This window comes from Molothrus aeneus, chromosome 5, assembly GCF_037042795.1.
Source record: "Molothrus aeneus isolate 106 chromosome 5, BPBGC_Maene_1.0, whole genome shotgun sequence".
NCBI lineage: Eukaryota > Metazoa > Chordata > Aves > Passeriformes > Icteridae > Molothrus > Molothrus aeneus.
This window is the reverse complement of record NC_089650.1, coordinates 5,042,822-5,058,203: the sequence shown is the minus strand read 5'-3', so window position 1 is coordinate 5,058,203 and position 15,382 is coordinate 5,042,822. Positions and strand designations below refer to the sequence as shown.

General features: G+C 41.2%; 1 protein-coding gene across 1 annotated transcript in view; it reads left to right on the top strand.

Moving 5' to 3' along the window:
* CACNA1C (calcium voltage-gated channel subunit alpha1 C) overlaps positions 1-15,382 on the top strand; it is a 416,271-nt gene that overhangs the window by 298,122 nt on the left and 102,767 nt on the right. Inside the window, exons 11-13 of the mRNA XM_066550899.1 lie at positions 8,210-8,236; positions 10,186-10,346; positions 11,147-11,372. Of these exons, the coding sequence (XP_066406996.1) occupies positions 8,210-8,236; positions 10,186-10,346; positions 11,147-11,372 (414 nt within the window). The remainder of the gene's footprint in view (positions 1-8,209; positions 8,237-10,185; positions 10,347-11,146; positions 11,373-15,382) is intronic.

The window sequence follows — 15,382 nt, the reverse complement described above, 5'->3', positions numbered from 1 at the left end:
ATCTTAATTGTGATGCTAACTTGCTCTGGACATTAGTGAAGAACCTCTTGTTTTACATAAAAGTAAATAAGGGACAGAGTGCCCAGGATATGCAGATCTGGTTTTGTATAATATCTAAAAGAGAAACTGGTGGATAACAGTGTTCTTATTTTAAAATTCCTTGTTGGTGATAGACTTTCAAAACCAGTATAAGTAGACTGAAGAGTGCAAATGACTGGTCTATTTTAATTTTTCTAAAGATTCTTGTACACTTCACAGAGTCTTGTAATAGAAATACATTGAGGGTAACTCCCATCTTGCAGACCAAATTACACCCTTTAAATGCTGAAAGGGGTACTGTAAGTGATAAAGAAATACAACATTTAGGAGGGATTAATGCCTCTTTGAAAATACACCATTGTAATAAGTGGAGATGCTCAAGAATATGTGAGATTGCAGTTAGGAAATGCCATAATATGTGGTGTACTTTTTAGCCTCACAGAGAACAAGTTTAGGCAAGAGGAGTCCTTTATTCCCTTTAGCATTATTTAAATAAAAATGGCCTTTATGCTGTGGGGCAATATGCTATTCCCTCCAAATTTCCTTGACACATGAGCTAAACATATCAGTGCTATAGCTTGTATCATGCTGGAGTATTTTGAGGCTCTGTCCTATCCTGGGAGCTACCTTGAGCCCGTGGATGTTGCTTGAATGGACCAGATGGGATCCATCTCACCATCCCTGGAGGTGTTTCAGTAAAGAAGAGTATGTGGATGTGGCACTCAGTACCATGGTCTGTCTGGTTGACAAGGTGATGTTAGGCCTTAGGTAGGATTTGATAATCTCATAGATCTTTTCCATCCTAGGTCAGTTCTGTGTTATTCTGTGATCTGCCTTAAAACACGTGATATGTGGAATATATTGTAATTTCAATCTCTGCTTTCCTTTAAGAGTCAGTCAATGACTTGGAGGCCCTTGGAGAAATTCTTTGTGATCACTTTTCTCCACCTGCCTGCTGTTGGGAACCTGCTGAGTTTTTTAGATTATGAACCCTTTCCTGCAGCAACCAGGCTAGATGGGGCACACAGCACTGGGGCAGTTTAGCCCTTTCTTTGGCACCCCACCAAGCTGCTTGTGCTCTTGGCACTTTACTGGAAGCATCAGCTGGATCCACTCTGGAGAACCCTCTTTATTCTGCAGCTATTGTTCACAGAATGGGTCAGGTTGGAAGGGACCATCCTGGTTCATCTGGTCCAGAGTGGCAGCCAAAGCTGACCCAAACCTTCACATCTCCAATAAGGCCTTCCCTGTTTGTTAGTATGAGGTGGAGCAGCACACCATTCCTTGTGGGAACCTCCACAGCCTGTGTCAGAAAGCTGTCCTTGTTGCTTTCCAGGAACCTCCTGGATGGTTTTGCTTTGCTGCGTTGCTTCTTCAGAATATGTCAGAATAGTAAAGTCCCTCATACATCTGGACACAGTGCCAAAAAGAATGGCAGCAGTTACTCTAAGGTTTCATGTATTTTTAATATTACAGCTTGCATTCATTTAATGTTCTTAATCCCAAAGGATCCTAAAGCACTTTATGAACTGTAAATGCAGGGATTGTTTTCACAGCATTAGAGTTCAGCCACCTTCAGGATAGAATGTGACAGGTGTTTAAAAACAACAGGCACAAGTGTTTAAGGGGTTGTATGAGGGATAGCTTGTTTTGTGCAGAAACTGCATTGGGAATTTTGGCAACCAGAACATAATTATCTTAGCTGGAATGTGGCCAGGAGGGCTGAAGTTAAACCCTACTCTAAATGTAATCATGGTTTAGAATGGAGTTTACTTAAAATAACCCAGCGTGCTCATGGGAGAATGGCAGTACCCTGATTTGACATTAGGAGAAGCCTGATTTGGCTAAGTCCAATATATTTTAGGGGAAAAGACATAGGAAAATTACAGGAAAACATAGTTTCATTTCTTCTTCTCATGTTTTAAATGTTAAAACAGGGCCCAAAGTTTCAGCAGAGCAGGACATGTAAGATTCAGAGAGATAAAGTTTCCTTGCCACTTTTCACTTCATCTGGAAATGGGTGATGTATATTAGTCAAATCAAAATATGTTATTTAGGAGGGTTTGTTTAGTCCTTCCCCAAGGACAGTTGAGAATCCTCAAGGCCTCCCTCAGATTGCTTTTCATCTCTAAGAGATGGATAGGCTCCTTCCTCCATGAAAATGAATGGCTGTATCACTGATTATGAAATTCTGGAGTGAGATACAGATTTTTGCCATTGCAGTCTGGTTTTGTAAAATGTTTGTTTCAAACTTGTGGATCTGGAAATTCCTTAGTTATGGGCCAACTCAGACCTGCCTCTGATTCTGAGGCTTAGAATCCCTTCTGGTTTCTTTATTACTGTATCACACACTTAGGCAGACAAAGAAACCAGCTGTCATTGTTTCAAGAAGTACTAAGTACTCTTCTTTTTGCTGAATCCCCATTCAAACCCCCCATAGGTCAAGATTCCTTCTGGAACATACAAAACATAAGCAAGGATTTATTTGAATGAGTGTGTTCTTTTATTGGAACCTGACTAAGAATCAGAATTTGGCCCAGTGTTTTAGAACAGTGAAAATTCATCTGGGAAGTCAGTTGAGCTTTTAAAAAAAGTTCCACATCAAGCACTAGGTTTTGAGTACTAGCATTAATAATATACTAGCATACAGTCATGTCATCCTGATTTGCTCTAGTTGAAGATTAGGCCTGGACTTTTGAGCAGTCACCTACTCTCTCCTTCTGCAGTTGGAATGGTTAGCCAAGATTTTTGTTTGATTGTTGAGTTTCACCTGTTTCAGATGAGTCTCTGTGTTTTTACCAGCATTCTAAACTCACCCTGTGGCTGTGAATCCATTACTTTGCTATGAGAACACTCTCCCAGAGGGCAGAGGCTGCTCTGGGCAGGCTGCAGCTAGACATGACTGAAGCAATGTGGGCTTTCAAGTCAAAGGCAATATATTTCTTTATTTATTTATTGACATCCAGCTGCCTGACACCCCATCACTACCACTACAGTTACAGGCTGAGCTTGCCATCAAAATGCACTCATGATAAAAGGAAAAAGATGCCCAGGAGACTGAAAGAAAACGCTTTTTCATTGAAGGCAACTTAGAATTACTCACTATTCTTTCTGTTCTTTTAAAATCTGTAGAGTTTTGAAAGGCTGGGTCTGTGACTGACAGAAAGATCTGCTTGAGAAGCCAGGCTCAAAAGTGCCTTTTGGAAAAGGAGATCTTCTCTGACAGCCTTTCTCAGCTCCGCAGAGACATATGCTATGTGAGATCAGGAGAGTAGCTCTCAAACACAAGCTATTGCCTACTGATAAATTGTCTCAAAGAAGCTTTTATATCTCTAGTATCCACACTACAGAAACTGCCTCTATCACCTGTCCTGTCTGGAGTAATGCCAGCCTTCAAACCAGCAGGAGTTTCAGGAGGTCTCAAAGAATTTTAGAACTAATCTAAGACTTTTAGAACTATAACAAAACAAAAACCAACCATTTTAATTCATAATGATTTCTGGTGTAATTCTGCTGGCAATGGGAATGCTGTGGCACAGCACTTCCTAAGGAAGTGCACTTTATCAGGCATCTGAATTTGAAAATGGTTTTGCAGACTTCCACAGGACATTGAAAAGCATCCCACAACTTCCACAGTATATTATTCCTGTCATGGTATTGCCTTGTACTGGGCTGACATCTGCCCTGCAGTAGGAGCACAACAGCTTTTATCCTCAAGGACAGCATTTGGGAGTGGAACTTATCTTATTTTGATATGCCACAGCTTTCACAACCTGTTGGTACAGAGTACAAAGAAACACTTTTCCTCTGCAGCAGGCACCAGTGGGACAAACCCAGACCCAGGAGCAGTGGGGCTCTGTTTGCAGGATATTCTTACACCCAGAGCTTCCCAATAGTGAGTAATTTCCCTGATCCTCTGGGGTTACTGCTGTGCAGGACTCAGATTCCTGAGGACAGGCTATTGCTCATAATCAGGAGTAATCTGTTCTGTGCAGGGTGTCAGCATATATAATCTTCCAATACAAGCAGGATGTTAATTTTCTAATACAACCATACAGATCTGGAGTGCCACAATAGAGCTTGCTTTTATACATATGCATTAGCTCAAAAAAAGACCTTTGTGGAAGCTAATGCTCCATAGAGCCTCAATAGAAAAGTGAAGCACTTGAGCTCAAAGGGAAAGAGAGCTTAAAATTATCTGCTTTCATTGAAACAATAACCCACTTGGCATTTTTGCCTTAGCCAGGATTTCCATACATATGGGGGACAGTTCAATTGCTTTTCCACCAAAGACAGTTCAAACAATAAAACAGGATAAACAAAAACTAACAACCTACTACTGGCTTTCCAACTGACAACAGTGTCCTGAAAGTGTTATGAGCAATGGAAGGTTTCCATGGCAGCTGAATGGTCAATGATTTTTCCCTTGGTGCTTTTCTGGCATGGAAATTAATTCCTGTGCAGTTCTAGCAACAATCAGCACAGGAGCCAGTGGTAAAGATGAAAGTTTTCTCGCAGGTTTGCTGTAGTTGTTGCTGGTTTTCACCTTATGAGAAGACGGGCTCCTTGTGAGGTGATGGAACTGAAGTTCCCATCACATCAGGAACAGTGGGAAGAACAGTCTGTCCCAAGCTCTGAAACCACTGCTGACTTCAGCAGGAAAACTCACAGATTATGTGTAATCTCAGATACTGCTCTTCAATTTATTGCAAGCAAGGTGCTTTTAATATTCACAGCCAGCTCTAGGTGTGTGTCTAAAGGACAGTAGCATGCCCTTATGGAAGGGGAATTTTCTTCCTGCCTCAGATTCTTTGACAGGCCTTTCTGTGACTTGCCACAGGGAGAGCAAGATTTTTTACTGAATGCTGAAATGCTGGCCTGTTTTCCCAGCCTGTAAGGAAGCCTGTTGAATGGCAAACCAACTCAGTTTTATTTAGACAGATCCAATTTTAAGGTTATTCTGCAGATTCTTATTGTGCTACCTTGCCAGTTACTGCACAAATGCACCATGTTGCCCCAAAGCAGAATCCATGTCACACCAGGATTGCCTTCTCACAGTACTAAAATCTGTAAGTTTTGGCCAGAGAAGCTCTTTGGATGTTCTCCAAAGTTGTATATAACCTAGAAGCTTAGTAGAGTCCCTTTCTGTGTTGCTGCTTTGTGACAGCTTTTCCTGGTGTCCAAAGGTATTCTATGAGTCCTTATGAAGATGTGGCTGCCTCTAAGTTGGGATCATACAATATAAAAGCAGTTGTGACCAGAGAGTTAGATAATGGTCATGTTTGATAATGTCCACACCCAGAAAACAATTGTAATGTGGCCTTTTTGTGTCATGCTTGGTGACCTACAAGATTTTTCCAGAATTTGAATGTTGTGTGAATGCTAGAATTGTCTGTTGTGTGTACAAGTCCACAGAGCCCTCAATCACTGTTACACAAAACTGTCACATCCTTCACAAATGCCTTCTCTGGTGTCCACCATGAACAGGGAAATGAAGACTTTATCTCTCAGAATGTGGGATATCTCATTACATTTGAGTTATGCTGATTATCCAGAGTTTATGTTGATAAAAGCCTTTAAATTTCACCATCTTATCTGTGTGTCGTATATAACAATGTAAGGTTGGAGGAGTTCTAGAGAATTTCAAAGATAGCTCGTCAAACAGAGATCTGATTTTTGTGTTTGTTTTTCTAAAAGACAAGCTGAGTTACATGGTTCCTGTGATAAAAGCACTCTGTAGTGATCTGGCATGGTTTTAATTATGCTCCTATACCATAATTTTAAACAAGAGTTTCTCAAGACATTCCAGAGTTGGATACAATTGGAGTCACCCTCTTTCTCCCACAAATGAATAAACCTCCTAGGACACCAGAGCTGCAAGAAATCCATGTTTAAACTCAGCAGAGAATCTGGCCCACTCTGAACCCATTAAGTGCCAGCTTGAAATGTCACAGACACTGTGGCAGAATTTCCAGACTATTTGACAGCCCCTAGTGATGCCATAAAAGCATTTTTAGGTGACATTGGTAACCCAAGTTCTGAAAAAATTTAATCATAAGAGTCATTTGAAAAACGTGGTTCAGATTCATGCATAATGTTTTCAGAAACATTTATTATACAGTTTATTTCCAAAATTCCATTTCACTCTCTGATTCTACCTCTAAATATAAATCTAATCCTCCTTCCTTGTCCTCTTCCATATATATAGCACACCCACATGTGATAAAGCCTTCTGCCACAGCAGTAAGGCAAGGTGGAGGGAGGGGGATGAAGGCTGTAGGTAACCTGTGGAAGCACTGAATGCACTTGGCTGCTGCTCATAATGCTCCAAAGATATAATTATCACATGCATGATGAGTACTACACCTGCTGCATCTCTTTTGCATAAATAAAAGATTCCAGTGCTCCCTCACTGAGGAACCATTAACCAGAGAGGTCACCAGAGGATTTCACACTCCCTGTCCATCCCCTTCCATCTCTCTCTCTTTTTCTCTCTTGCTCTCTCTCCCCCTGTCCCTGCCAAACTATTCCTATCAAAATCCTCACCACCTCCTTTCCAGTGCTCAGCTTTCTTCTTCGTTGTGATTTTTACATCTTTTCACTTCCCCTTCTCGAGCCCTCTTTCCTGTTGCCTGTAAATCTCCATTACAGTTCGTAGGTAGAGATCATCAAGCCAGGATTCTCAGTGAGAAGCAGGAATAGCTTTAACATTAAGGATGTGTTTTGTAGGTGCTTCACTTGGCATCCTTGTTAGATCTTGCTTTGTCTCTGCAGCACAATTTAGCATTCTGCTCTGCTAGTGCATTATTTCTTCTTCCTCAAGAGTCTTGCATGTGTCTGTACCCTCCCCGCTGCCCAGTGTGTGGCCTAGACAGGCTGCCTGTGACACAGCAGGAATTATGTACTTGAGTATGTGCTGCAAAGGCCCTTTTCTCTTTTTTGGCTCAGCCCATCTGCTGGTGAAAAGTTCCCCTGACTAAAACCTCTTGCAGATAAGGAACCTGACCTATCACTGATTACTTGTCAGTAACTGATGTCCTCAAGCAGGGGCAGGACCATTGTTAGGGCTGCTACAGTAAGGAGTGTTAGATGCTTGAAGAATTACATCTTCCCCTCTCTACTAACAGTGAATCCAATTTCAGGGCAGTGCAGTAAGACCTCTGCTGTCTGCTGTCAACAATGACCCACTTTCCTGTCATAGAGGGAACCTTAAGGAGTGCTTCAACCCAGCAGAAATTCTTTTTCCATAGTCATTCCCCAGAGTTCCATTTCTGCTGCTATTGGTAGTAGATTTTGCAGCTCCCCAAGTCAGCTCTGTCTCACAGCATTGTAACCATGTACATTTATTTCCCTCTGTGCACCATTATGGATTCACCAAAAGCCAAAGTGTTCAAAGGCCTTACAGGACATGTGTCAAGCAGAGCAAGGTAGTGGTTTAAAAACTGGGGCCTTTTTCTAGCTTTGCCTGTGACTTCTCATAAAGGATTAATGAGATTATGTAGATGAATAAATCCAAATGCATGGAATTAGATATTTAAACACATATATAGTGGGAATATGGGCAAATTTTCTGGAATGCTTAATTCTCAAAATTTCATTGCTATCAACAGACTCTATTATTGTACAGACCCATTTGAATGCAAACTGATTTACATAAACAACCAAGATAAATAAGTGTTAGTTTCTAAGTTTGAAAATATTTGGCATGCACTGTTTCCTTCAATTACTGAAAAAAAGCATTATTTTTACCATTATTGTTTCATAATGTGTGTATACATCCTGAAGTGACAGGTGATGTGTGAAAGCAACAAGTCTGTCTGTATAAAGTCATACATATTTTAATATAAGAAAAGAAATAGTGACAAAAATAAAAAATAGTCATACTTCAGAAATAAATTTGGTAGCAGTTGTAGAGTTCACTGATATCTACAGGTGGTAGAATGCCACCATGACTTCTGCTTCATGAGTCCTACCAACACACAAGATTTGGTTATTGGGGAATTCTAGCCAAGCTCAGTGCCTACATTGACTTACAACAGATGGAAGGGAAAACAGCATGGGTTAAAAAATGCATTGATCTTCACTTTGTTTCTTTCTACTGCTGTTTTCACAAAAGCCTGGGAGGTGTGGGACAGCTTTAGAGACTCTAATGGCAATTCTTGTCTTTCAGGCATCGGATCTCAAAATCAAAGTTTAGGTAAGTAAAACTGACTTTTCCTTTTCCTCCTTTCTACCGTGTTTTGCTCTTTTCTGAAGTGGTTTACACCAGCATTGTTGGGATGCAGTGGTGATTCTAGGAGATCCTGCTCAAAATGTCAGATTTTAGGTGTAAATTTTTTCTTAGTTTCACACTGAAATAAGGCACAGGGACTACTGACTACTGAAGTACCTATCTATGCTGCCTAAGTAACTCAAACCATAAAATACAAAATCAGAAATAAAAACCCAGTTCAACCACATGATTACACAACATCCATCAACATAAGCCCTGTCAACTCAAGGCTCTCTTTGTTGAACTTCTCTGCTTTGTTGATTGTAAAGATTTCAACTGATGAAGTTGGCACCTTACTTGTGAAATTTTGCCATTCAGCCTGGGACATGGGGATCTTCTCTGATGGTGTTTGGGTTTCTGTTGACTCAGAGCTTTTGGAAAAGTGAAGCAGTCCTAAGATGGCTATTTCTGGGGTTTCACTTTAGAGGCTGACTGAACTCATGGAACTTGATTGCTAAGGTCCCTTTCTACCCCTTTGGTAGGATCTCAGCTACCTCCATAACCCTGAATTCAAAGTCAGGTTTATGAAATACTAAATGAATTTTCAGAATAACTGGAGCAAGTGTGTAACTGAGTCCTTCTGCTTACCTAAGGAGCAATGAGTAATGTCAATTTGGGAAGCACATGTGTGGCATCCCTATGTAAAGAGAGAAAGAAAAGCACAGAAAACACCCATACATTGTCAGGTCCATGCACATTTGTGCACAAGTACACACAAAAGCATGTGAGATTGCAAATACTTTAATGACAACATGAATGTCTAAGTGTGGTGCCCACTTTGGAAGTTGGGAAGATTATTTCTTGTCCCAAATCCACTGCAAAACATGCAATGTATTTGTGATAGACTGGGTGCCTTTGTAAATTGTATAGGTGAAAAACCCTAGATTTGACTACCTGTTAAAATGTTGTTGCAAAATCCTTGTTCACATTGTGTTTACATGGTCTGGCTTTAGTTCCTATGGATTAGAGCCCTGATCTCAAGCGTGGCTCTAGTTTGCCACTGAAAATTATACAAAGGGCAAGAATAGCCAAGAAAAGTTCTTTCTCCTGTAACATGGTGTGTGTGTGTGTGTCACTTCAGACACACACACATATGTATGTAGTATCTATATAAAACTATTAGATTTAATATACAGTGGCAAGTGTTGCCTGGAAACTGGTTGCTATGCAAGTTAAATTCTGAAGAGTAGGAGGTGTGTAATTAGCTTTAAATATCTTCTGTGGTTAGTAATTACCCTGAGAAATCAGTGACACAAGGGGATGTGTTCATGGAAGGCAAACTTTAAAAACTCTCTTGATTAGCAAATGGTACCCTTAGTTCCCTTAGTCACCTTTGCATGAAGGTGAGATGCTGAAGCCCCCTAAGTTTTGGGATTTTTTTTCAGAACTAGCCCTTGTATAGGGCTTACTTCTGAATGTTGCTGAATGCTGGAAATGTTCTTTAGATTTTATTTGACCTCACCTCTCCAAAGACTTAATCCTTCAGCTCCATGTGATAGAGTATCTTTCTATTGACTGTCCTGAGGCTGGGCAAGGTGCTGTTGCAGGCCACAAGAATCAAGTACAAGGAGAATATTTATTTTTGAGGCAACTGAGCTGAAATCTCTTGAGATTTCTGCAGTGGATGTCTTACTCAGATAAAAGTATTGCTTGAAGCTCTTGCAAATTGGTTTAGGACAAACTTTATTCCTATAGCTATAGGAGGGTTGTTCACAAGTGTTGACTCATATGAAAGAGTGTTTCTCAGGGTGAACTTGAGTTACTCCCTACCATTCTTGAACAATAAATCAAGACTAGAGTCTCTCTTAACAGAGAGCTGCAATAGCCTAAAGATCCCTCTCTGAAAAAAACTTTCCTTTCTTCAATTTTTCAAGTCGCTACTGGCGCCGATGGAATCGATTCTGCAGAAGGAAGTGCCGTGCTGCTGTCAAGTCCAATGTTTTCTATTGGCTGGTGATCTTCCTCGTGTTTCTCAACACCCTCACCATTGCCTCTGAGCACTACAACCAGCCAGACTGGCTTACAGAGGTCCAAGGTGAGGAGGAGCTGCTGGTTCTGTTTATTATGGAGGGTGTCAAAAAAGGGAGATGAGAGAAGAGCTGATGCATTAAACCACACAGTGTAAAGGGAGTGTGCACAGCTCCAAGCAGTCCTGTGTCTGTGGAGGATCCTAAAAAATACAATTAACTTATCTGCTGTGGTGGGAGAAGTTATAGAAAAGATGTAAAAAACCCCTTTCCAGCCAAAGCAGTGTTTCATTAGGTGTAAGTGAAATCAGGAGATTATGCTAAATTTATATTTGCAGCAACTGGATTCCCAATTTATGGATAGCTACTGGGAACCTCACATTGTCCAAGGTTTCCCCTGAAATGGCATTTATGATAAATTCTAATTATTAGGGAGGTGATGAAGAGTGATTTGCAAAGTTCTTCTGTCTGCAGAACAGCTGAATTCTCTCTGGAGGTGAGAGCAGCTGAAAAGGCTTAATTAAGCAACAGTAGGTAGCACAGCAGCTCTTCTATTCCCACTCTCCTCTGCAGATGACGGGTGTGAAGGCAGGTTGTGCAGGGAAGGCGTGTCCCTGCCACTGGAGGTTGTGTAATACATTGCAGCTGCATGTGCAGTACATGAGAACTCCTGCAACCTTCTTGCTAAAACATTTCTGTGAATGAGATGCCCAGGCTTTTCTTTGCACCCATTCTTTGACCCAAGCTATACAAAGTTAACTTTTAAGGCTGATCCTTAAAATGCTTTCATAGAAGCAAGGGCCAATGATTAATTGTGATGATCTTTTGACTAAGTTTCCTTAATCTGTTTCTTTTTGCTTTCCATGAGACACTGCCAATAAGGTGCTGCTAGCTCTTTTCACGGCAGAGATGCTGCTGAAGATGTACAGCCTTGGGCTCCAGGCCTACTTTGTGTCCCTCTTCAACCGCTTTGACTGTTTCATCGTGTGTGGAGGCATCCTGGAAACCATCCTGGTGGAGACAAAGATCATGTCACCCCTGGGCATTTCGGTCTTGAGATGTGTGAGACTCCTCAGAATATTTAAAATCACAAGGTACTTTATTGCTTCTTTGGGGCTGGAGGAGGGCTGCTGCTCGATACACAATATGTATAGGTACAAGTCACTCACATCCCTGTTTATTTTCACTTTTTCTACCACTAATTAGGTAGTGAGAGTGCTAGATTAACAGTCCTCATCTTCGGAAGTCTGTAACAGGGTGGGGAGGGCTGTACAGACTGGACATCTATCCCCAACATGAGGCGTGAGGAGTCTGGCACAGACAGCTGGAAACACCTGATACCACGTAAAGTATTAAACTGAAATCTGGAATTTAGTGTGAACTGAGCTCTACATCTAGTGTGAACTGAGCTCAGGCTCTTACAATTCTCTGCAAAAGCCCAAGGAAACCAAAACAGCAGATAGCCTTGTGACCTCCTCTGACGCTTTTTGATGACAGAGAGGAGCCTGAAAGGCTTTCAGCCAAAACAGCATTTGACTGAGGAGCCCATGCCAGCTCCAGCAGACTCAACAGTGACCCGAGTGGGAGACTGTGTCAACACCAGCAGTTATAGGCAAAGGATGCTGCCAGCTATTCCCCTTCCAAGGAGTCCATCACAAAGCAGCAACTTTATGAAGAAACCAGACTTTTTCCAGCTTCTAATATCTCCTCTTTTCCCTTTTCATTCTTTCCCCTCTCCCTCTGCATAAAGGCACAGCGATATCTATTAAACAGGCACTGCTTGCTGAGCCAGGTACCTCCAAAACACCAGCTTGGTTTGGCAGGGCTTTTTCAGCCTGAGGGGAGTTTCTAAGAGAGATCAGCTCCAAACTTACCCAGAGCTCTTGCAACAAATCCATCCAAGCTCTTGCCTCAGGTAGCCCAAGGTCTGCCTTTTCCCCATGTGGGCGCCAGCCAGCGCCTTACAAAAAGCTTGACTGAGGTGGTGAAAGAGTTCTTTTTCTGCCTGCTCAGCCATGAAAGTGGCCCTACATCCCCCACCAGAGGAAATTTCTGACAAATTTGAGATAGAAAACACAGCACATGAGAAAAACAAGTCCAAAACTGGAAGATAGTCAAGATGGCTGAGCTGAGAGGCAGAAAAAAAAGCAACAGACTTGGACTTGTGCATCATACAAGACTTGTCCTTAAAGCTTCTGAGCCTCAGATCTCTGGCAGGATGGATGGATCTCAGGGTCAGATGGCAGAGACAGAAAATTGGTTCGCAGTCTCAGAGAGAGAGGCCAAAGCAAGCCTACAACTGCTCCAAAAGGGGGGGGAAAAAAAGTGTTTGGATGTGTGCTCACAGAAGAGGGGAAAACCTTCCAGAGGGGAACATTTCCTCCCAGAGAGAGGAAACAAGAGTTTCCAGCAAGAAAGAAATAGTGGGGATCTCTGGTCTGGGGATTGTTTTTCCTGAATGTATCCATTCCCAAGTCCCAGGCCTGGTTTCTGAGGAAAGCAGTAGCTGTTTCAGGCACTGGGTAATCAGATACACCCAGGGCAACATACCAACAGCTATAAAAGCATGAGCTTCAACATAGCATCCTGGAGAGGTCATTGTTTTTTCAAGACATGTCTCCAATCCTATATAAGCTAGCTAAGAGAATTCTCTAATAGAAAGGCAAACACTGAGAGAATATCATTAAAACTTTAGAAAGCCTGAGCTGGTGGAGTACTCATATATTCCTAAATCTTCTGGCAGAAATGTGATGATGGAGCCAATCAGCAGTAGGACTGGCTACATTTGCCTTCACTCTGCAGCACAATTAAAATACAATTTTGCCTGGAAAAAGGGTTACCTGGAATATGTCTCCTGCAATTTGTGCATGGGTCTCCGTGTAAAGCACAGAGCTAAGGAAGAACTCATGATGCATAATGTATTAATCAGATTTTTCTTTCTTTCTTTCCTATTCCTAAAAGATTGACAAGTAGGCTGCAGTAGCTTCAAATTTATATGTTTTGTAATTATTCATAATTTTCTTCATAAGTCTTCACTCTGTGGGTGAAGTTCACCCTCATGTGGAAGGCCCTAACACGAGCCTCCAAAGCAGTATTTTCGGCTCACTCACGCCTTGCAAGGTATTCTATATGCACAGAATACCTTGGCATTAAAGCCAAACTTTTACTTTCTCTAGTAAATTACACATTTTTCTATTGTTCACTCAGCTCTAAATAAAATGAGGATTTATTCATGACATTATCAGCACTGGTGGAATACCCTACCCGAGTGCAATGATACTTCAGAAAGATACAACACTGGAAAGCTGGGAGGGGCAGGAGGAATTATAGAATTATTTGGTTTATCTCAAACAATTATATAGAATTATTATTGTTTTAAATCAAACAATAATTATAGAGTTATTTGTTTTATATCAAACATACATTCATGAGCATGGGGACATACAGTAGAAGTGAGAATAGTGATAATCTAGGATATTAAAAAGGTAAAAATCAAGAAAATTACTCTGGTGAGAATATATCAGATGGTAGACTATTCTTTATATATTTGCATAGATTTCCCATGGTAAACACCATGCACAAACAAATTCTGGGTCATCAAGGTGATACAATTCTACAAGAAATACAAAAATAGCTCCATAATAGAATAGAAACAAATAAAGATACTATCAGATGAACAATGCACCCTTTTAGAAACAGCATTTAGAATTTCAAGACCAAACATTTCTTCCAAAATAATAAATACATTAGACAAGCAGACAATGTAATCTGTTTTATTCTCCCTAATTTTTAAAGTGCTGTGCAGAACATCTCACTTTGCTATGAGAAGACAGATTATTTTCTCATTATAAATAATCCTTTACTGCTTTATATATATTATAGCCCTTTGTATTTAAAAAATAAATCATATAATTGTGACAGCATACAGAAATTTGATGCTTTCTACCTAATCCTGCCACTAGGTAAGTCACTGTTAATTGTAGGGAGGAGAGACAGGGTGCCCCATTTTTTGTACTTTCTGTCAAAAATCACTGTCAAAGTGGTTTTATATGGGATGAACAGGGTGGGAAGTTTCCCAATAATGAGTCTGTGGCTGCTGCTTTAAACTCTGCATCTGTGATTGCCAGAGATGGGATCCTAAAGATACAGGGGAAGGCAATGGAGAGAGAGGGGAGGGAAGAGAGCAGAACAGGTGAAGTTCTAACCCAGGTGTGGAACAAACATCTTGACTTCTCTGCATCATTCCTCCACTTTGAACAGCAATCACAATCAGGTCCTGCTCACCTGGGGGTCTGCATTCATGGCACCCTCAAGGGCCCAGCATCTGCAGTGGGGGCTGTCAGAGGTACATCCATGTCCCCATAAATCTGAGACAGCAGCACTGCTTTCTCTCATACTTCCCACTAAAAGCTGCCTGGTCCAAACCCTCCTATTCCATCCAGCATCCATCATCCAGCTGGATGTGAATAGGAGGGTTTGGACCAGTGAGACCCTTCTTTGTCTGGGCTTCAGCCATTGCTGACATGAAATCCTTGTGTTTCACTGAGAATCCCAGATGTCACTTTGAGGGAGTTCATGTTAGTTCTGCAGCCACCAAATGGGACAGATGCTACCCTCAGGTCAGGCTTCTAGGACCCTGAGATAAGACCATTGTTATTTTCACATCCTAGTCAGTCAAGCATTTCTTATCCTCTCCTTTTTCCTTTTTCTTCTTTTTTTTTTCCCTGATTGGTTTATTCCCTTAATTGGTTTATTTCCCCTTTATTGGTTTATTTTGTAGTGGTCCTGTATTTCTAGCTAGCACTAGTACACAGATAAAACAGCACTAATCTTACCACCAGGCCATCTCAGTTAATTGCTTGAAGCTTGATACTTCTATAAGAATCTGAATGCCAGGTATTGAGCCATTTGTGGAAATGCAGAGCTGAGAGAAGTCTGCACGGTTGTGAGCTGAGATAGCAAGGCCTTTAAGCTTAAACTGAGTCACTGGGACTGCTCAGATTTGTAACAACTTTACTGCTTCTTAAGGGCACTGCTAGAAAGACCTAGAAAATGTGTGTCCTGGCTGACATTGGGGAGCTTGGAGATATTCTGGAGCCCATCA